This window comes from Drosophila persimilis, unplaced genomic scaffold (genome assembly GCF_003286085.1).
Source record: "Drosophila persimilis strain 14011-0111.01,24,50 unplaced genomic scaffold, DperRS2 tig00000824-arrow-arrow-pilon, whole genome shotgun sequence".
In the NCBI taxonomy this organism is placed as follows: domain Eukaryota; kingdom Metazoa; phylum Arthropoda; class Insecta; order Diptera; family Drosophilidae; genus Drosophila; species Drosophila persimilis.
In genome coordinates this window covers 602,535-626,353 of record NW_020825358.1, presented here as the reverse complement: position 1 = coordinate 626,353, position 23,819 = coordinate 602,535, and the positions used below count along the sequence as shown (strand labels likewise).

General features: G+C 46.6%; 1 protein-coding gene across 9 annotated transcripts in view; it reads left to right on the top strand.

Moving 5' to 3' along the window:
* Nucleotides 1-23,819, top strand: part of LOC6600320 — an 89,975-nt gene that overhangs the window by 42,925 nt on the left and 23,231 nt on the right. For all 9 annotated transcript variants that reach the window (XM_026993304.1, XM_026993303.1, XM_026993299.1 and 6 more), the window contains 5 exons: nt 11,545-11,727; nt 12,965-13,165; nt 16,534-16,761; nt 18,127-18,313; nt 22,744-22,858. In XM_026993304.1, the coding sequence (XP_026849105.1) occupies nt 11,545-11,727; nt 12,965-13,165; nt 16,534-16,761; nt 18,127-18,313; nt 22,744-22,858 (914 nt within the window). The remainder of the gene's footprint in view (nt 1-11,544; nt 11,728-12,964; nt 13,166-16,533; nt 16,762-18,126; nt 18,314-22,743; nt 22,859-23,819) is intronic.

The window sequence follows — 23,819 nt, the reverse complement described above, 5'->3', positions numbered from 1 at the left end:
CCAAGTGGCTGAAACGGCGAATGAATAGAACATGGCATGTCAAAAGCGATATGCAGTCGGTCGGGCTGGATGCCGAAGCTTCCGAAGCTGCGTTTCAGTAATGCAAGGCAGCCAAACATGTATGTACATTTCCATAGACGATTGTGGCACGAGGATAATCGTCTTATTAATGCAGTCAGCGGATGAATGGATGCGAGATATGAATGGAAGCCACTTATTGAATTGCGATTATTTCAAATCTGTTGCATAGCCTTGAAACGTCCTGTAATTTATTTGCATGTCAGTGGAATTTTCCAAGTGAAATACCACACGAGTTCGACTTCGACTTCGAGTACGAGTACGAGTGCATAGTTATTTATTGATTGGGATAAGGTGACAAAGGGGAGCGACAGCCAAAGAATGCCTTTTGTTGACTAAAGGAGTAGCCAAGCATACCGCCCTCCCTGCCCTCCCGCCTACAATAAAGAAACGCACTGTCTTGTGTAATGGAAAAAGTAATCGCAATCGTGGTTTTAAGGAATTTTTCATCTGAATTGCATATTGAAAAGGCATTCAATAGGAACAGGTATTTATTGATTTATATGTATGTATGTACACACAAACATACATATGTACATATGTACATGTATAGATACAAAATTCAATTTGACAAGAACTTGAATGCTAACGGGGGGCAGGGTTTAATAGCATTCAGCAATGCAACGCACTGCACTTTGGCTGAGTAATCGAATTAAATTCTTGTAAATTTTGAATATTAAATTGAATTTGGGCCGGATTTCAGCGGATGATAGCCATTCAGTTGGGTGAGAGGTGTAGCTTGTGGAAGGGCGATACAAATACAAAGTTCAAACTTCCCTTAAACCCTGCAAAGCCCTGGAGCAGCTTTTTGCATCATTACTGGCATGTTCTTGGGAACAGTCCAACCAACCATCAGAAAAAGACAATCCTTATGAGCGAGGCTCGAGATCGCACACGTCGTGTACATTGCTTTTGCATTCTCGGGGATTCGCATGTAGAACAAAGACGTACCGATGACTTAGTTTCATTCGAAATGAATGAAAACTCCACCATTAATTCGCTTGGAAATCAGTGGCAGTTATTCTGCTGTCCTTACGAATACTACCACGTCTGATTCCAGAGCTCCCTTCTGACCCCACTTTCCCACTCATTGGTTAAGGCAATCAAGTGGAAAAACAAATTCCCGCGGATAGATAGATATCTTCGTTAGAGACAACAACAATTTCTCAATATCGCGGAAGTCAATACCGAAAGAGACGGAGAATGATATTGACAGAGTCAGAGAAAAAGAGAGACAGAGAGAGAGAGAGAGAGAGAGATGGAACACAACAATCGCATTTTCCGTCAACATTCCCAACCAATTTCTCAGTCTCAGGCGATTCCTCGCGAGATTTGTGCCATTGTTAGGGAACAAGGGTCGGGCGGGGTGGTAGGATATGTACCCTATAACAGGAGAGGCAGGGCGGGTGTCGGTGTGGGTGTGGGTGTGTGCTACCACTTGCAACTATTTATGTATTTGCTTTCAAATCAATTCCCCATCAATTTCGCGGCAAACAGCGTAAAATTTCCGCACTGCAATTTATTTTCTCTTCCCCAACGACGACAGGGAAACTTTTCTTTGCTGGAAAAAGGATGGTGGCGGGAGAGCGGGGTGGACATATATACCTACCAGGAAGAGAAACGGCGAACAAATCAAAGTGAGGGAAACGCAAAACAACGACGAAAGAGGGCCACGCAGAAAAAGAGAAGAATACGAGATTGCAAAAGCAAACAGAATTGAACTCGAACTGAAACTACAAGAAATTGCACTTGCCCCACGATAAATACTCTCTGGCTGAAGTCTCTGGTGGGTTACGGTGGGCCGTGGTGGGCTGTGGAGGACTGTGGAGGGCTATGGTGGGAGGGGATTGAAGATTGAAGATGGATATAGTCCAGAAACGCTCTGCGGGCGCGTAAGGGAAATGGAGTAGGAAACCCAACGAAAGCGCTGCCAACTCTTGTTTTGAAGAAAGTAAACTTTATTTGTATATTTATTTTTCATCATGTCATTTTCAGTTGTTGTCTCGCTTTGACTCACTCTACCTTCGCCCGCTTCGTCTTGCTACTCTTTTTTTTGTCTGTTCTCTTTCCCCCACTCGACTCTTCTGCTGCTCCTGATGCTGCTGCTGATGTTGATGCTGTTGTTGCTAGTTAGTTAGCAGGGACTCCAAAAGACAATTATGTTGTCCGTCGTCCCTGTCCTTCACGGAAACTTGATTCATTCGTCTCTGTCTATGTCTCTGTCGCTGCCATCGCTCTCCTCTCCCGCTGCTACTGCTCCCGCCTGCCGCCTGCCGCCTGCTGCCTGCTGCTGCTGCTGTCAGCATCGCTGCTTTCATTACTATCGCGGCTGCTGTTTCAGATGAAGCTGATATCTGTGCAAGATATATGCCGGCGAAGGTGAGGCAGTCTAAGGGAACCTAAAACTAATCTCTGATTATCCGCATACTGGATACCAATAGGAAGGAGAGAGAGATAAAGAGAGAGACGAGTGCATAGCCCATACCTTACATTAAATATACCTTGCTGCTATTTGTCTCTGCCGACTGTCTCGGCTTATCTTTCTTCGCTGTGGTGTTGTTGCTCTGGCTTTCATTTCTTCTTCTTCTACTGGTGCCATCCAAGGTGTCTATGGAGTAGGGTGAATCCTTGCCTTTTTAGAAAGCGCTCGAAATATGCAAACGAAAATTTCCCTCTTCCGATGTTGCTATAGTGCATATCTCTTAATATGCTGATGCCACCATTGTGTGGATTACTAGTGCTACTGCTGCCCCGGAGGAGTCTTAGCACAGGATGAGGCATGGGACATGAGGCTTGATGATTTGTCCATTTTGTTGTTTCAGTTACAAACTGGAGAGTTCGCAGGAGAATGCCCTACCTTATCTAAGGAAATCTTGCTCCTATTTCTGTTGATAGTTTTTTCTGTGGCTGCTTTCGTCCTGCTTATCCTTATCCTTATCCTTCTGCATCTTCCTTTCCCGCACTCTCGCTCGCTCTCTGCCCGCTGACTTCTTGGAGCCCTTTTTTAATTTAGTTTTTCTTTTCTCATTTTCTCTCAAAGTTGAAGTTTGAGCGAGTCCTCGACTCCCCCTTCCCCCCATTCGTCTGCCACTATCTGTCCCTTTGGATAAACCATAATTACTTCCTTGAACTGCTGCGTTTTTTTTGCGCTGTCTCCTCCGCAACTGCCGGGCAAAAAGAAGAACCGAGAGGAAGAAAGAAAGTAAGCCAAAAACAGAGCGGAAAAAACCATTGAGCGGAAGTCCGAGATTGCCATAAGAGGGTGCCCCTGCCCCACTCCCTCTCCCTCTCTGTCTCTCACTCTGAAGGAGGCGGGGTCCACAGTTAGCCGAAAAAACTTGTTGGATGAATATTAATTAAATGAGAGGTTTAAGGAGTGGTCCCATAAAATTCTGTTTTGCATTCTGCATTTTGCATTCGGCATTTGTTGTTAATTAATTTGCTAGAAAAATACGCAAAAAAACTAAAACCCGAAGAGGGGAAGGAGTGGCAGTGGGGGGGAGGAAGTGCCCTGAATGGAATTAAAAGAAAATAAGATAAAAAAAAGAGGAGACTGTGGAGACTGAGAGGCAGCAGGGAAAAGGTGTCACAGCAACGAGCTTCTCGGTTGTTGTTTGCGCCTTTTATGAGGCCATGTGAGGATGCCGCCCTCCCACACTACCCTTTCGCCATTTGTGGGTGTGTGCCCTCTCCTCCTTCCCGTTCCCGTTCCCGTTCTCTTTCTATGTGTGTGCGTGTGTGTGTGTGTGTGTGAAAAGAGCAACAGTGTTGTTTCTCCTCTGTCTGTCCCATCTGCCCCTATACGGGCGTTTTTTTTGCCTTCTGCCTTCTGCCTCCTCTCTCCGTTTTATTTCTCTTGTCTTCTCTTGCCTTCTCCTTTTGTGTATGATATGCCCCGCCCACATGCTTGACTGCCGCCTTCATAGGCCCTCCTGTACGGGATCTCCCCGTTACTGTAGTTGTTGGTGCTGCTGGTGCTGGTGCTGTTGTTGTTGTTTTTTTTTATAGCTGTCACCTTTCGGAAATAATCATATATGTGTCACGAGGGGCATGGGCGCAGGGGTGTGGCAGAGTGTATGCCACGAGGGGGGTGCTAGGGTGAAGGTTTTGGCAGCACTTCGCTTCGTTTGCTTTAGCTTTTCTCTAGCTTGTCGCCCCACCTCGCCTCGCCTCTCCTCTCCTCCTCTCTGTCTCTACTCATCTCTACTGCTGCTGCTTTTTCTTTTTCTAGCTATCTATTTTTCTTTTCGCATAAACCAGTCACACACACACACACACACACACACACACATCCATTTAGATATGTGTATACGTATTTGCACACACAGCTACACAGACACATTTACACAATGCAGAGCCGTAAAAAAATAACAGAAAAAAAAAATAGTAGTAGCTGGCCGAGCGCGTTTGGTTTTTCGTACGCTCTGGTTTTTACGCTCTAATTACGACTCCTACGACAGGCACGTTCCTCCCCCTATTCATGCCCCTCACCCTCGCCATCGCCCTCGCTATCACCCTCACCACCTGGTGTGCAATTGCCATGGCGGCGCTGTCTAAACAAGGCTCACTTGCTGCCTCTGCCCTCGCCCCCCCACGGGCCCCTGTCCGTGCCTTCTGCTGCTTTCAATTTGCAATGGCGGCTGTCATTTCAGCTCAATAGCAGCTCTCTCTCCCCCTCTCCCCCTCCTCCCTCTTCCCCCTCTCTGTCGTTGCCTCTCTACTCTACTCTACTCTGCTCCACCTCTCTACCCGTCACGCCTACCAATTCCAACTAACTCTACTGTAGGCCCCGCTATCTCCAATCCCCTGTTGCGCTCTCCCACTGAACTGATGTTTTTCCTATGCCCTCAAACAAGAGAGTATTAATACTGCTAGAAGATGCTTGCCATAGACACTATCATATTCCCGATCAGGATCGATCAAATCAAGTTAAGGCCACATATCTGATAGAAACTATAGGCAGGGCGTGGATTCGCCAGGAATGAATGACACATTCGAACAATTTACTAGGCATATTTTTCGTGTAAGAGTATCACAATCTTCGATCTCTGGAAATCAGCATTTCCTACTTGCTGTTAAATTGCTGTTTGCTTTAACATTCTACGTTGTTTTTATAAGGTTTTGTTTTATTTTTTGCCAAACTTTCCAACTGTCTATGCAGTTTTTTCAACATTTTTTTTTTGTGCTCAACCACCGCAGTTTTTTTGTGTGTGGCAAGAACGTTTTTGTTGTGGCAGAGCCATCGATTTTAAATAATTGCACTAATTAAATGATGCATCGTTCGTGAATTGAAAGCTTAATGCAATTTTGTGGGGGGAAAACTGCATAAAAAAAGGGGCGAGTAGTAGCGTGGAGGGGGGGGAGTGCAGTACAAATATTTTAATTGCGCTTTATGAAAGCATTCGACTAAATGAAAATTGTTTTTCTTGACTGCTCAGCTGGAAAGCAGCAGCAGCAGCAGAGGCAGGCTGCCTTGCCTGGCAGTGATTTAAGATTAAAATTCCCTTTAAACTTTTCCGTTGCCTACTCTTGAGGGCAAAACGCACTCACGCATACGAACACGCAGCACACACACACACACACACGCACGTGCAGGCCGAAGAACTCTCTTACGTACATCTTTCAGCATCCTTACAGCATCCTTACAGCACCCTTACAGCGAAAGCCCTAAAGTGTGCAATTAATTTTATAATAATTAAACTGAAATTCAGCCACAACTACTAGGGTTTTCCCACCACCCCCCCCCTCAATTCCTCAATTTCTCAATCTCAATCTGAATCCCCAACCCTCTCAATCCCACTCCAATCTCTTACGCCGAGTGTGTACACATTCTCTCATGTTTCACTCTTTCTCGCTGCCATAACGTTACATAACCCATAACCCATGGCCCATAAACCATAAACCATAAACCGAAAATGTGTGTAAACCCCGAAATTATAATGAAATGCATATTTAGTTAATTTAAACTTGAGCCAAAAACTTTACTTAATTAGACCCCAACTTAAAGCCACACAAAATGTAGCCGGCAAGAAAGTTCCGTCACTGTGTGTTGGAGGGGAAAAGCCATTGTTTTGCCACCTCCCCAGCTCAGCTCAGCTCCCTCCCTTATCACATTCCCAGTATTGTGTTGAATTTTCTTCGTTTCAAATATTTTTTAATGAAACCATAAAGTTTATAATTACCATCAAATTTACTTGTTCTCGAACACCCTCTTTCCCTCTCTCTCTCCGTTTCTCTCCCTTTCTCTCTGTTTTTTTTTTTTTTTGTGCAGAGTTTTCCTTGGGAAATGGCAAAAATAAAAAAGACTAAACTTTGACCTGACACACACACACACACACTCAAATTGAAAGAGGGTAGAGGGGTTAGGTGTGGGCATGGGCGTGGGCGTGGCATTTCATAAACTAATGCCAAAATGGTAAAAATTTATGGCAAGAAATATGAGAAACGAGTTTGAACTCCGAAGTCCGGCACAAAAGGCACGCACAAGGGGCCATAAGGGGGTGCTGGGGGGACACATATGTATGTGTGTGATGACCTATGGCCCAGCACCTACGAGATCCCCCCTCTTCCGCTGCCACACCACCGCAGAGAGAGACTAGGGGGGGAAAGCTTTGTTTTTGGCCAAACGTGCGAATATTTTTGCCACTTTTGGTCCGAAAGTTGCACAGGAAATGGGTCTGGCATATGGTTGCAGGCACTGTCCTGACTCTCTGGTCAGGACATGGAACCAGGAACCGGGGACCCAGCCCTTAATACCCCTTGCACCTCACCCCTCCCACTGTGCCTCTTGCAGCATGCGTTTGCTTTGGTTTTTGATTTGTTTTTGCTGGGTTAGGAGGAGGCAGAGGCAGAGGCAGAGGCGGTCTTCTGTTGTTGCTGCTTCATGCCTGCTGCATGCAGATGCAAAAATATGCTTTATGTAGGCACTGACAAAAGGGGGGCGTGGTCTGTGTGGTCATGGGCGGAAAATTCAATTCAATTGTCAACAGCCGACCGGTCGGTCGGTCGGTCCGTCCGGCCATCCGACCGTCCGTCCACTCCGTTCCATCCGTCTGCCCACGGTTCATCCTCTCCGTTCTGGTTGTGGCCACAGATATAGGCGCCAGTTTAGGGGTCTGGGGTTTTTGGGGTTTAGCTTCCCTTTTCTCCCTTCGCCCCCCGCCTGCCTCACCCTTTTTTGGTGCCACTCTGCAGCACACTCGCACGTTATATAATGTGGCATCATTTTGTGGTCAGCATTTATGCAGGCCCACATACATGCGAGTACTCCCTACAATTTAGCAGAAGGCCTTTTGTGGACATGGCCTAAAGCTACCACCCCTACTCTGCCTTGCTGCTGCTGCTGCTGCTGCTGCTGCTGCTGATGCTCATCTGTGGTTATGAGGGGTGACGGGCGATTTTGACCCGACCCCGCCCTTTCTCTCTGTGTGTCTCTCTCTCTCTCTTTGACTTTTGAACTGCAATGGAGAGCAGCCATTTAATGCACAAGCCATGTCAAAAGTCATTTCAGCCAAGGCGACTCCATTGAATACCTCAATATCCTTTGGGGCAGGACGCCCACTCCCATGCCGCCCCCCAGCCCCCGTGGCTTACTCCTTGTGTTAATTGATTGTTATTGTGTCTCTGGGGCAGTGCTTCTACGAAGGAAGGCTGGAGCGGTGCGGTGCGGTGCGGTGCGGTGCTGGGATGGTGGCAAGGACACTGAAGCCATTAGCAGCAGCAAACAAAATAAACTGATATCATACCAGCCACGAGTAAAGGAGTAAGGGAGTAACGGAGCAAAGGAGCGGAGTCCTTTCCTGCCTGCCAGCGCATGATTATTATTTCAGTCATTGTTTCCACGTTGTTTGTTCCATGTTGTTTTGTTTGGCTGTGTGGTGGCTGCCACATTTGAGGCATCTTTGGCCTGTCATGCACGAAGCGAATGACAACGAGACAACTCTAAAACAATGATAAAATGTATTTTTTAATTGTACTCCAGAGAGTAAACACACACAAACACACACACACACACACATAGAAACTAGAGAGAAAATAGAGAAACCAAAGAGCCATGAACTCTCCAGACTCTCAACTATGAACCGAACCGAACCGAACCGAATAGAAATCTACTGCGGTAGTACAGTGTACACTCTGCACAGCGGAAGCGGAAATGGCAGACCAACAACAGTAGAATCAGCAGCACAGCAGCACATCAACACAGCAACAAATGGCAATGGCAGCTGGAGCTCTGGAGCTCTGGAGCTCTGGAGCTGAAGCTGAAGCTCTAGTTCGAGCTTCTGTTTCTGTTTCTGCTGAGAGATAGAGATAGAGAGAGAAATTGTCGCATGGGGAGTCGTCATCGGTGGAAGAGGAGCACGAGGAGGAGGCATCCTCAAGTGGCGCTTAATGAAAGCGCAACAGACAACGGCAGGACCGCAGGAACACGACCACACGACAACAGGGGGACAGTACACAGAAGCACACAAACACACAAACACAGAAGCAGAAACAAGAACAAGAACAGAGCCAGAATCAGTGGGGGGAAAAGAAGAGGACAGGACAACTAAATGGGCGAACCGCAAAAACCCATCGCCAGGAAGAGAAAGGAACAGGACAGGAGGGAGAGAGTGGGAGAGAGTGTGGGAGTGGAGAGTGGGTAATACGGAGGATCCAACTATGTGGACCAATAATAAAATTCACGGGAATTGAGATGACAGCATAGGAGTGGACTGGACCAGAGCGGAGTGGAGCGGCCTGAAGACCTCAAGCCGTAGACGACACCAGAACCAAAGACAGAGACAGAGACAGAGACAGAGCCATAGCTACTCTTCGAACTGTGACTGGGGATTGGGAATGGGGGACTGGGGACTGGGGACTGAGGACTCAAGACTCAAGACTGGGGAATGGGAATGATTCTGCGACTGCGACTGCGACTGCGACTGGAGCTGTCACTTAGCGTGTGACATGTGTCAAAACAAGCAGAAACCGCAGCAGCAGCGAGAGACCGTGACCAGGCCAAAGACTGAAGTGCAGCCAACCAAAATGCCTATGGAATGGTGGTTTTTGCACCGCTAAACAAGAGTATAGCAATCAACGTTGAGAAGGAGAGCGCGGCCCCCCATGTAGAAAGACCTCAAACTTTAGTTCATAGAAAGCATTAAAGGCAAACAGACACCAAGGAAAGCAGGAGAGCAGGATACTCGCACAGATACAACTCAATGGAAAAGTATAGTCCCAGAAAGTAGGAGGACTACACACCAAATCGAGAGGGTTTCGAAGCGTTCAAGCGCTTTTCCATTCCCATATGCATGTGCAGCGGACATTTCGCTACCAAAAGGAAAAGGCTTGGCCACAGGTTATGGATCACTGACCAGGAGTTATTGTGCGTGATTTACATTCCCAATTGCATGGCAATTACAAGTCCATTAACATTGCCATTAACCCTTGGAGTGAAGCTCCCCCGAAATGCGTTGCCAGAGGACTCTCGACACATCAAGGGACACAGAATGGTCGAGGCGATTAATGGTCAAGCAGGGGAGCGACAGAAACGGAGACAACGAGTGAGAGAGAAAGAGAGAGCTATTTATGGGACACAGAGACACCAGAAAGACCAGAGACAGACAGACAGACAGACAAACTCTGCCCCCGCATATTACTTTGACAAGGACAAACTGTTGCCTGCCTGCTGCCTGCCTGGTTGCCTGGCTGCCTGGCTGCCTGCTGCTGCTTCTAGCCTTCCAGACACACTGTCACACTGTTTAGTGTTGTAAATAATCAGAAAACTGTGCTGGAAGGAGATACTCTCTCGTCCTCGTCCTGTAGTGGCATTACCCTTCTCCATTACAAGTAGCCTCCACATCACTGGCTGCCGCTGCCTCTGAGTCTGAGTCTGCCTCTGACTCTGCCTCCTTTCCGTTCCTTCCTTCCTTCCGGTTTGTGTTTGTCAAATAAGCAGCTTTCCTCAAGTGCCAAATGCCATTGACAGCAGCAGTAGGCCTCCGCACCGCACCGCACCGCTCCGCTCAGCTCCTCCTCCTCCGTCGACCCCACTTCGGGGTAGTGTATAATGGGATTTTGGTTTATTAATTACCCAACTCTGAGAGCCCCCAACCGAACGGGGGATAGATAGATGGGATGCTTCTCAGCTTGAAATTATGGTCATTGAATTAAGTCGGGCGACACGAGTATCGATTGTGGACTTATAGTACTTTGCACACTGTACTCTGTACTCTGTACTCTGTACCCTGCACTCTACTGTGTAGCCCCTCACGTACGGCCATTGTAGTATCAAGTATACGTACGAAATACGTGCAAATAAATTGCACAAAACTTTTGATTTATTTCCACGTAAAACAAACATTGGAAAGGCTCAAAGTCCACACCGCACACACACACGCACACGGAAGCTCAAATAGAAAGAGATGGCTAGAGATAGAGAGAGACAGGTACAAAACTCGCGTTTCCCCTCCCCACCTCCTTTATAGCAGTGCGTTCCTGCAGGGATCCCAGGTCCCTGTTTATGTGTACACATTCATTAAAATGTCGAACATCGAAAGTGCCTATTCAGGTTGTTGCCACGCCCACGGCACACGGTGCAATGGTAGCTGCAACTGCAACATCCAACTGCATCTGCAAATAATTGTCAGCTTACTGGCTCACATTCAATGTGGCATTGTTGATGCTGCCACCAAATGAGCGAGAAAGAGGGAGAGCGAGAGAGAGAAAGAGAGGGAGAGAGAAAGAGTGGCAAGAGAAAGGGGAACCCAAAATGAAACAATCACGTGCTCCATGAAATCTATGCACGTGAAAGTGGGGTTCAAACAGTGCGATGGGTTTTGATGGGCGAAAGAGAGAGAGAGAGAGAGAGCCAGCGAGTACTGCTGCTGCTGCGGAAGTCAAACGGTATTTGTAATGAAAACAGGGCCATGTATATGCATCTCCCTCTGTGTGGATCTATGGCTCCTAACCCTTTTTCCTTTTTTTTGTTTTTTTTTGTTTTTTGGTGCATTGCCAACGCACTTCAGTCCTCGTGCTGATAGAAAGGGCCAGGGGATAGGAGCAGGGCATCCAAGAGATATTTGAATTGCGCCAACAGCAGCAGCAGCAGCAACACCACCAGCAAAAGGGAAAATGGGGAACATTTTAGCTGCACATGACGCGTGATTTATGTATTTTCGTCAAATGGCAGCCACCGCAGCAGAGGCAGCAGCAGAAGCAGGCAGCAGGCAGCAGGCAGCAGTGGATCCTGCAGCAGTGGAACAAAGCTGCCATGAAATGCTAATGATGCCCCATGCCTCGAATGCCTTTCATAACCCAACACGAGTGCCGCACTGCAACACCACACATTCACATTCTCACACACACAGACACACACACTCACAATCTTACGGTAGAAATACACGTACATATCTATATCCATATCCATATCCATATGCATATGCTTGCTCTAACATTTTTGTACCGTTCCATTGGTTCTCTTTGCAGGATCACAAGCTGAAGCACATGGCCGAGTTGCAGCAATCAGTTGTCACCGATCAGGAGACACGTCATCAGATCCAGGGCCAGATACTGCAGTGGGAGGAAAATCTCGAGCGCCTGCACTGCGAACAGTTCCGCTTGCGCTGCTACATGGCCTCGCTGCAGAGCGGAGAGTTGCCCAATCCAAAGGTGAGTTATGGCCCATGCCTGCCCGTCTGCCTGCCTGCCACATGCCACCACATGCCCTGGGCAACCAGGCCAACCAGGCCACCCAAGCAATTAATGGTTTTGGCCCCCGTTTATGGTCACAGCTTAGCCAAAAAACGTGAGAGAGAGAGAGAGACAGGGAGAGGGAGTGGACCAGAGGGAAATGAGATAGGCTTCCTCGTTTGGAAGCGGTTGAGTAATTCCTTTACGAGTATTTCCGCCGAAAAATACCTTTGAAGAACCTTCTCCGCTTAATCAATGCCTAATGCCGGGAACAAAACACCAGGCCTAAGCTCCAGAGCCCGCCCCCAAAATTAGCAGCAACCATCGTGCAAACATCAAAATCAGGCTTCACAGCCCCGTTGAGGGCTTAAAACCCGCACAATACAGCCAACTGCCGAAAATCCCGAAAACAATAATGCCCACTCCGCACTCCCCACTCCGGACTCCCCACTATTCGCAGAGAAAACCCGTTTACAATTTTCTTCTAAACCCTTTACGTGTTCAAGTTGTCTATAATTACCTCTACCTATTCGCACAAAGCCTGTAGTGTCCTGTCTGTCTGCTGTCCTGCTGTCCCCCCCACTGCCGCCACTACCCCACCCAAATCTAAGGCAAATCAAACCCCGAACATGCACAATTAATCTCCATAACAAAGTTTAAGCATCTTAAATGAGCTTAGAGGAAGGGAAGTATCCCCCCCCCCCAACTAAAGGAAAGCTGGGGGAAAGCTTAGAGAGAGATGGAGAGAGATGATTGAGGCACAGTCAGTGCCTGACTGGCTGACTCAGTGAAAAGGGTTAGAAAAAGAGCAGCCATGGCAGGAATAGCGGTACGTGCTACCCCCCATGTGAATGGAAGTGCAGTGAAAAGCAACGTTATTTATTATTAATAACCACAAAATGCAAACAACTTCAGACCAGAGCAGAGCAGACCAGACCAGACCAGGCCAGGCCAGCAGCACCTGTGAAGAGAGCACAACTTCACTTCAGCTCTCGCTCAAAGGATTATTTGCGTAGTAGGAGGTGCCGACTCTTTTTCTGTCCAAGGATAATGCCCGAGGAAATGAGATTAGTCGTGTGGTCGGGGTCTCGTTAAGAGCTCAACCTTTTGACTTGCATTTAAAACACTCAATTTCTATCCTCCTCTTTCTATATATGTATATTTTGCCGCAAAGTATTTTAATATTAAATATTCTTGTATTTATTTCCATCCACAGTCGCTGCTCACTCACGTGTCCAGGCCAACAAAGAATACGCTTAACAAACTGGGTGTGTTTACGGTCTCCTCGTTCCACGCCTTCATTTGCGCCCGTTCCCCGTCGCTGCTCAATAATCTGCTGGCGGGCCGTGGTGCCACCAAGCGGCGGCCACCAATGCTGTCGCGATCGAATAGCGGCTCCAGTCGTCGCTCCATGCAGGTGAGTCCTGCCCTTCCATCTGTGTATCTGTGGATCTGTGTGTGTGTGTGTGTGTGTGTGTGTGTGTGTGTGTGTTTATGGTGGTATCAATGTGGGTTTCAATATATGTGGATGCGTAATAAAATTATTTCAATTTTAAACGCATTTATGGCGCTACTCAGGACTTTGTATCTGTGTCCGTGCGGGCCTGTGTTTATAGCCGTCTTTTTATATGTATGTGTGCGTGTGCATTTGTCTCTGTGTATCTGTGTGGTTGAGTAATTGAATTTTTATTTAAGGCAACGGAAATGGCATTAAAAGCTAAATTGAGCGCTAATGCCTCGAGTGGCGAGTGGCGGATGGTGGATGGCCACCAAAAAATTTATGTGTGCTGTGCTGTGTGTCCTCGCGCAAAGAGAATGGACGAATGGAGCCTCATCGTCCATTAGAACTTGTTGTTTTTGCATATATTTTTTTTTTGCTTTTATAATTTGCATTTAATGGCCATCAAAAATTACAAAAGAAAGAAGAAGAGAAAGAAATGGAATTTATGGAAAAGTGAAGAAACTTGGCCAAAGAAAAATATTTGCATATTTTTAAGTAAATAATTCCAGGCGAAAGGAATGCCAAATGGCTATCTAGCACTCTCCTCTCCCCCCAATCACCCTAATGACCTCATCATCAAATTGAAATCAGGAAGAAATCAACTCCAAATGATTCTACTCTGATTCAATTCCCCCGCAAATCACTCAAAGAGAAAGTCCACAACAGATTTCATCCTTGGGATACTTATTTGATAAACTTCAATTAGTATAACCAATTTGTGCATACATATATCGTGCGAGTATATAGTACGTACTATATGTATATCGTGTGTTCATAATGAAATTCATTTCATAAATTCAATTTATTTCGATTATTGACAAAATAATCTTGTGCACGGCTCGGATTTCATGGGAAATGGACCCTCTCACTGACTGACTGACTGACTGCCCCTCCCACCTCTCACACACACACACACACACGCACACACACACACACACTTCATTTCCAATCAAATTTGCCAGCGCTGCAGAATTGCCTTCCTTCCACTCACGAAAAAAGGATGAAAAATACTACTTTCATGGCATCCATACATACATATGTGTGTATGTATATATGTATATCCATACAGATACATATATTCATGTAAAAACAAATGAAATGAAATAACATAAATGAGAGGAGCGACAGAGCGACTCACACACCCACACCCACACGATGCTGGATGTTGCCACTCGGTTTCCATTCGTTTCTAGCAGCAAATTTCGTTGTAAATGCGCTGAAAATTCAATGAATTTGAAAAATGTGCATTTGATTTGGTTTCCCCCTAGCCTCCCCACTCAACTCCTCGCTCTATCTGGTTCTGCCCGTGACTGCATTTCATTTTTGCCATTTTACGGAACATGTCAACTGCAATGCAGCACAAAGTGCATTGCAACCAGCAATTCAAAAATTGAAAATAAAATTAAAGCTTTACCAAAGCAAATTATCATCGGCAGTTATACTGCTGCGACTCGTACGACTGCGTCAGCACCCAATAAATATATCAAAAATATACATGCTCGTATGTACCTATAAAAAATATAAAACGACCGACTGCAACTAAAATTGAATCAAGTGCCTAGCCCTGGCAACCATCCCGTATTCCTGGCAGTAAATCAAAACTTAATCAGACACCAACAAAAAGTGTCGAATGTCCATATTTTTAAGAGGGAGAAGTGGTTTTTAAGCATAAAAAAAAACACACACACTATAGGAAAACGGAATACAGCCTAACTTGACTCAGGAACGTTTCGCTGAGAACTCGCTTTGCAGCAACAGACGCAGGAGTGACAGTGCTTAAACTTTCCGAAACTGTATTGTGATTTCAAGAAATCCGAACTCGTGTCAAGACTTCAACCTAGATATTCGAAAAGCAAATTACAAAAGCCCTTAGAACTGTGCAATCGGTCAATATCTATGCTAAGGCCTAACCGATTTTCTTTGGGTTCCAAATCCAAAAAATCCTATATTTGATGACTGTATAGATCAGAAATAGATCATAAATGGAAATTTGTAATCTCAAGACATTTTGGGGTCAATTGCTTCCGCGAAAACCCTATCAATAACATTTTTAGCTCCCATTTGAGCCATTGGCTTAGGGTTCAGTGAATTCCTTAAACGATACTCGTACTTTGCATATCCCAAAAAAAGACCTTCATTCTCATGCAACAGGAACAGCATCCGCAGCTTCTGCGTCAGTATTCCACATACGAGTATCCTTGGTCTTTACTTTCATGAATATAAATTTGATGTATTTTCGGTCCTGGTATAATGATCCCGTAATCGATATGCAAAATTTGTATACGATGGCTGGTCCTTTTTGCACGGTGGGTGTGCCAGCCAGCCAGACGGCAGTTCTTATTTGTCTCGAAGCTATGGCCGTGGATGTGGCAACTGCCAAAACTAATTCGATTGTCTCCGGCAAGTGGTGTGCGTGTGTGCGAGTGTATTACCTGGTCCAAAAACCAGCTGCAACGAGAAACTGCCAACTACCAACTCCAGACCGGAACGGAACGGAACGGAGCGGCCATTGCCAATGGCGGCTGCCAATACAAATGCAATTTCCAGCAGGCGAAAACTGGCAGCTGGGCCACCTGATTCGTTTACAGATGCAGTCGGAGCCTCAGAGCCAGAATGGGAACAGGAGATGGGAGCCCCATCATAGGGTTAACATTGGACGAGGACGAGGATGAGAATGCGGATGCGGATGACGATGACGTTGTGGAAACTGTTAAGCATTTTAACTGAGTTTTCTTCGAAATTGTGTGAGGGGAGTGGGGCCAGGGACGACAGATCCTCCTCCAGGCCGTGGTCCGTGGTCCGTGGTCCGGGTGCAGGAAGAATTCGCGGCTCCTGCTGCTGCTACTGCTACTGCTACTGCTACTGCTTCGACTGATGTAATGCTGCTGCTGGCGACATTTTTCATTACGTTTGAGGGGTGGTGCGGGGGTTGGGGGAGGCGTGGGCCAGGCAACATCGTCAGCGACGAACGTCAGCGTCAGCGTCAACTGCGGGTGAAAATGTGTGTTTGCTATTTTTCAATTTTCACTTCCGTGTGAATATATTTGTATCTGCATCTGTGTGTGTTTGTGTGTGGGTGTTTAAGGGTGTGTGTGTGTGTGTGTATGTCCCTTGCAAAATGTCTGTGCCTGACTGCTTAATGACATTGTACGTGTGTCCGTCCCCTACGTCTACGTCTACGTCTACGTCTACGCTCTGCATCTGTATTTGTATCTGCGGCCGTGTCCGTGTCCGTGTGTGTGTTACCTCCTGTTTATCCAATCGAATTTTCTGCCTTTTTCCAGATGAATTCACGTGACGAACCGGAAAAAACTTTCAAAGTTGCAATGCCCGACAATGCTTACTCGACAGTTTATCTACGTGATGCGATGTCTGTCGAGGAATTCCTCGCCAGCGCCTGCGCCCGTCGCAACCTCAATCCCATGGAGCACTTTGTGCGCGTCAAGAAGCGACGTGACATGGAGGATCACAATTACTTTGTGCCGCATCGCAACGATCTGATTGAAAATTATGTAAGTACACATACGTATAATCAAAGCCAGAATGCCAGGAATGCCAGGAATGCCAGAATGCCAGGAATGCCAGACAGGTAGACAGAGTCGCAGTCGCAGTCATGAAAGGAGGTCTCCTTCTGCCTCTCCTTCACCATAACTGCTCCTCCCTCCATAACGAACACATTGCCAGCGGGGGGTCCTTTGCGATGTCTGTGGTGCTACCAGCAGCGACTCCGCCTTCAAGTTCAATTCAACTTATTGAATTACGATGGGAAATTGCATCGTGTAGGAAAGGGAATGGAATGGCAGTGTGTGAAGCATTTAATCCAAGATTGATGTTCAATTTAATGCGACTGAAGCAAAAAGCCAAAGAGGCGCTATAAATCCATAATTTATGAAGATTATAGCGAACGGCGAGAATATCTTTATCTTGGGAAAGCACTTGATGACCAGAAATGGTCAATTTATCCCTATCTTTAATAAGAAATATGTAGAGTATGTCAATTGTACGAAATTTAGGTAGAAATCAAACATAACCTAGGCACAAGATATACACCGTTTTGGTACAAAAGTATCGTAGATTTTGTATACCTAATTTCGGGATAAAATATGCCTTATTTTGGCATAATCTACATACACCAAATTTAGGCATATATGTTCCTCGAATACAACTTACAACAGACAACTGCTCAGAAATCTGTTCCCTTATTACTTTTTAAGGAACATCTGTAATCATTAAACACCCATTGCTCCATCTGAGAAATAAGTGTGACTGCACTTTGTCTTGTAACAAAGTACGAAATATTTTCAGCGCGTACCCACGCCCCCCTGTGGGGGGCTTCGATGCTGAAAGCATAATGCCATAAATTATAAACTTTCCCGTTGGCATTTTCCCCTCCACTTGGCACCCGATTAGTCGTCTGCTAGGTGAGACTTTAGCCAGCTGCCAAGTCAGCCGCTGGCTGTGAAAACTTTCCGCTCTCTCTCTCCCTGCATCGCTCCGCTGAAGTTGCATCTCCATCTGAACTTCGACCTCAACAACAAGCCAGTAAATACTATTGGCCATGGCAACTGGCGATTGGCAATTGGCAAATGGCAAAAATGTGCAACTGGCAAAACGAAAAAGTTTCTTTCTCTCTCGCTCGTTGCCTTGGTGGCAGTTCAATAAATTTTCGACAACAACTTGAACAGAACTCGCAGCAACTCCACTCCATCAATGGAGTGGTGTCCTCCTCCTCCTCCTCCTCCTCCTCCTCCTTCTCCCCCTCATCCTCCGTCCTTCATACAGCATCCTGCATCCTGATTGCTTGCATAACTCGGCTAATTTGGTACTCAACTTCGGTCCCTCTTTCTCATTTTTTCCATTTGCCATCTCTTTTGCAGCTACATAATCATGAATTCGTAGAGGTCTGCATGAAAATCTTGTACCAGGTGGAGCTGCAGCGTACTACCCTAGAGCAAATGTGGGGCTTCTCCGTGGAGGCGGAATTGATTGAAAATGCGGAGCGTCAGGACGAGCTCTGCTGCTATGTTAGTCGCGTGGAGGACAAGAGTGTAGCCATGCATAATGGTAAGTACGGAACTATTTATTTTCAAAAATATTCCACAAAACGAGACAAATATTGGACGAAACGAGATGAAAACCGTACGAGACCATAATTAACGAGATGAATACAAATAGAAACGAGACGAAGTAAAGAAAAAAACGGGACGGAACAGGCTGGGAATTAAGTTTAAGCATGAAGAATCTCCTCATTTGATGAAAAAGTACATTTCATTTAAACAAATTTGTACGAAAAGAGATGAATATCGCACGAGACGCTAAAAAACGAGATGAAAAAAGAAGAAACGAGACGTATTAAAGACATAACGAGACGAAACAAGATGGGAATTTAGTTTGAGGATGCGATCCGCATTCAGTTGATGAAATCGTGCATTTAATTTATGCCATTGAGGTGACGCAACGGGCGAAGGAAATGAAATTCATTCTTTGTCTTGCTCTATGACAACTCCCCTCTCACCCGCCCCCGCCCCCGCACTCTTTCTCTTTTTCTCTCTGGAGACTCCACTCACCTGGTCGCCCAAAGCGAAACAATGTGGCCCAATGTTGCCAAGAAAATTATAAAGTGCCCTGCTACTCCCACTGCTGTCTGCCTGCCGCTGCTGCTGCTGTTCGCCTGCCTGCTCTTTTCTGTAGTTGTATGCTTCTTTTATATTTAAATGCTTTTCACTTTTATGTCAAAAAAAAAGAAGAAAAAAAAATAGCAAAGAAAGAACGCCAGAGAAGAGTGGAGAAGAAAAGAGGAGGAGCAGGAGCAGCAGGAGGAGGCGAAACTTGAGCAAACTCACTTTGGTCTACAACAGAGCCCGAGTCGAGTCGAGTCGAGTCAAGTGGAGTTTGAGTCGGGCTGGAGGAGGATACCTGGATACCTGGATACCTGGAGGCGCAGGATGAGGGGGCGGGATTGTATAGAGCCTGTCTGGCAGCTCCTCGGGGTGTGCAATGCGAAAAGTCAACTGTCAGCGCTTGTTTGCCTGGGAGAAAGCGGGGAAAGCGGCGAAAAGAAAGGACACGATGACGATGATGGTGATGAGCAGCGCACTCGAAATGTTTGCCAGGTGTGGGCTGGGATACTAGTACTTTGGCTGCAGCCAGCACCGAAGCCGAAAGCCATTGCGGCGGCGGTAACGGCGGTGGCGGTGGCGGCGGCGGGTCCTTAAAGGGTTTTGCACAGGGAGAACGCAGCGAGCAGCGAACGACATCTTAGCTGGCTCCTGTTCCTGCTGCTGCTTCAGCTTCAGGTTCCTTCTCCTGCTGTTGTTTTTCTATCACTTAAAATCAACTTAAGTTGGCATTTGCATTCGCCGTCACGAGGAGAAGGACGACGAGGACATGGAGTCAAGTGGATGTAGTCGAAATGCCACTAGAACAGCGCCTTAAATTATGGAACTGACATCCTTCCTGCCCCCTCGCGCCACTCGCTGTGGGGCAGGTACGAAAACTGCAATGCTGCACTTGGCAAAGTGATGAACCGAAAGAACATTTCTCGCTCCTCCTGCTGCTGCAGCAGCACCAGCAGTGGCAGTGGCAGTGGCAGCATCAGCAGTGGCAGTGGCAGTGGCGGCAGCAGCAGCAGCAGCAGAAAACTCATTAAGCACGTCGAGTGCAAGTGCGAGAGTGGCGCTCATTTGGTTGGGTCTGAAGGCGACAACGAATCAAAAATCCATGAAACAATGCACACGAAATTCGCTGGAAGGAACAGGAAAAAACAACCGCGGGAGAGGCAAAAAAAAATGAAAGGGAAATGCCGTCAGTCGGTGCAGACTTGTGCTAATGAGTTTTCCGATTGAGCAAATGTTGCATTAGCTGTGTGGGGGGCGTAGGAGGCAGGTACGGAGCGTTTCCTGAAACAATTGCATAATTAAATGTGGGGGGATTCCCCCAAAATGAACTCCTAGAAGTTCACGGAGGGAGATCTTTGTTCAAGATGGTTCCAACGAAATGGTGCCCCTTTGGGATTACGACGGTTCGACGGTTGTGCACGATTAGGAACTCAATAGGTGACGGCTTTCCCAGGGCGGCTTTCCCAACTTTCCTTCAGAAGGTCTCAGCTCTGATTTCCCATGCATCAAATACAGATCTTTCTGAAATTTGTTTTTGCATAAAAAGCATTCTCGGGTAACATTACGTGTACGACGTGTTGAACAAGCTTTAAGTGAAGCTTTAAGCCATCTCCGGCTCTGTCCCTATCCCTCTCCCCCTCTGTGTGTTCCCCTCGCACTGGGGAGGATATCCCCGCACTCATTGTAGTGGCGTGTGTATGCATAAATTAAGGACTCAGGACTCGCATTTACATTTGAAAAACGCAGAACGCAATACGAAACTTTCTCTGCCCCTCTTCTCCACTCCGGAGATAGAGATGATTGAGGAGAAGGGACAGAGTGGAGAAAGGGTGAGTGGAGTGGAGTGGCGTGGAGAGGAGAGCGGAGAGCAGTGGCTGAGTACAATTGAATTTAATGGCTATTAGCATGTCGAAAGACGCAGCTCTTAAGCAGCAACCGCAGAACAAAGCCCGAAGCTTGGACCCAGACAACATTTACGAGGAGTAAATTGCACAAAAGTTGGGGCCTGGCCCCCACGCTGGAGCAAAACAAAAACAAATCCTGACCGCAGTATTCAAATGCAAATGTGGCACAGAAGCGGAAAATTCTGGCCACTTTTGCCCAGCTAATTGTGGAATGGTAACGAACTGAAGATAGAGAAAGAGAGGGAGAGGGAGACAGAGACAGAGACAGAGACAGAGAGGAAGGAAGAGAGAGGCGATGGCTTTGATGAAAATGTGGTGTGGACTCCAAACAGCAGCAGCAGTCTTAAAGTCTTAGGACTTGGCTTCCAAATGCATCTGGTCTTGGGTCTTGGGTCCTGGGTCCTGGGTCCTCGGTCCTGGGTCTCGTTCCTGGGGCCAGTATGTGCACAAAAGTTGAGCCGTTCGAGTGGCGCAACTTTGGCGTTGAAACAAGCGTGGCAAAGCATTTGGCAAACACGGAATAACAATTTTCTCAAGCTTCTCTGGAGTCTTGGAGCCAGCGAACCGCAAAAAGGGACCGAACGTGTTGACAACCCGTGCATATGCCATGCCACAAGGGAACGGAACGGAACAGAGCGCAACGCAAAGGATAAGGCAACACCGCAATATAAATAAAATTTGTCTATTGCCAGAGCCAGAAATAATCCCCATCCACAATCCACAATCCCCGCTCCCCATTCACCATTCCCATTCCTCAGATACAAGTAAAAGTACAAGAGAGATATATAAAATATATATATGGTATGCATTCTATATGGTAAATCGCATGTGTCATGCGATGGCAGCATTAAGATGTAAAAATCCGTTTAAATTGTAACAAATGCAGAAGGAGATGTCTCAAGGGAGAAGATATAGATGGTAGACGTCGTAGGTGAGCCAGCCAGCCAGAGGTAACGCATAAAATACTGCCACGGGGCATGCCACACCACACCACACCGCACCACCACACATGCAATATATGTACATATCTGTCTATCGAACTTTGCCTTAAGAAAATGTTGTCGCTGGTGCTGGGTTCTGGGTTCTGGGTGCTGGGTGCTGGGTGCTGGGTTCTGGGTGCTGGGTGCTGCACCAACAATGATAAGCGACACAAGTAATGTTGCAACTGCAACTTGAATGCATGTCGTCAACAGGAAGAAGATGGCTCTCTGGTGCTGCTGGTGCTGCCGGTGGGGCAGGTGGGGAGCGTAGGAGGAAAGTGAGACAGGTCGAAGCCTGGCGGAGAATAACCAACATCCATGGGTAAAATAAATGTTGTAGAAAACTCACACAAACACTCACACTCACACACATGCACACACATATGAGAGACGAGTCCTGCAGACAAAGTAGAAAATGCTAACGAACGCAAAGCACCAGAGAGCGAGAGCGAGAGAGAGAGGGGACTATGTGTGTGGGAGAGACAGGGAGAGAGAGATGACTCTGGGATAACGTGGCGTATGAACAATGCAAAAAACCACAATGCTCTTGTTGTTATTGTTTTATAAAAAGAAGTAGAAGCAGCAGGAGCAGCAGCTGAAGACATTCCGCTTATCGTTTGTTATATAAAAGATGTCAGTGGTCCGCACACAGCAGCAGCAGCAGAAGCAGAAGCTGCTGCTGCAGCAGCAACCACACAATTGTCAGACATTGATTCCCGTTGCCGCCCGAACCCCACCTTGATTGCAGAGGCATTAGAACCTGTCGCCCCCGACTAGCCCCAACTCCTCCGCAGGTTCTCTATTGTCTAAGCGTATCCTCAACCACACAGAACAGAGAACAGAACGGAGACAAAAACTAACAATACCTGCAACAGAATCGCTAGTTGCATGCAACATCTACTCATACACGTATTGTAGCCGCAGATGTCGCTGTAGCTGTAGCTGTCGCTGTATCTGTGTAGCATCCACTAATGCTGTCTATCCAATTGCAGGCATTATCAAAGGAGACGAAATAATGGTCATCAATGGGGCAATTGTATCCGATCTAGATATGATGTACTTGGAGAGCGTCCTGCAGGAGGAACAATCGCTCAGCATGATGATGCGGTAAGTTATGACAGAGTCCTTGTTTATGGTCTGTTAAACATCTGTTCGGTTCGGTTCGGTTCGGTTCGCTTTTTCGTTCGACCTGAATGGATCAACGAGTATATAGCGAGTGTCCATGAACACACAATATATTGTCCTGGAGTACGGTGTTATCTATGGGAGGATGGCTTCTGGCCTCTGGCCTCCATTGTTTAAATTTTCGTTATACGGATTAATTAACTATTTTAGTTGCTTGTCCTTTTGCCTCCCGCTCTGTCTGTCAATTAGCCCACGGCCTTTCGCTTGATGGGACAGCGGCTGCTGGCCTGTCTGATGATGCTCGTGGGCCATGACAGAGTGTAATGGTAATGTAATATCCCGGCCATTGTTCCCCATTGTACGAGTCTGCTCTCTGCTGTGGCCTTTTTGATGGCCAATCAAGTGGTATAGTGGGATGCTCTCTGGGGCGAACGGGGACGCCTCTGCTGATTTCATTTCAATTATATTTATACACAAAGACGGGACGCGACCTGCCATACGGATGATCTGCATTAAAAGCCATTTCCAAATTAAAAATATCCCATTTACCGATGCTGCTGATGTTAATTAAAACACATCCTTTACATGCAATCTGGTTTCTATCTATGTTGTATCTATCTTTTCCTCTGCTCACAGAGGACCACTCACTCAAACCGCTCTGCCGCAGACCACATCAAGTTTTTCGGACGGGGGCAAAGCCCCACCCCGGGGAAAACCCACCCAAAATGTCAACAATCGACAAGCTTTGCCAATTTTTGATGATGTTACAGCCAAAGAAGTTCCCATCCCATCCCCGTCCCTCCCTTCCGAGAACACAAAAAAAATTTAAACTAAACCAAAAGCAAAAATTGTTTCGCAACAATTGGAAAAAAAATAAAAAAAAACAAAGTTGAGAAAAAAGGAACGAAAAAAAAACGCCGAGGAAGAGCAAAAGAATAGAAAA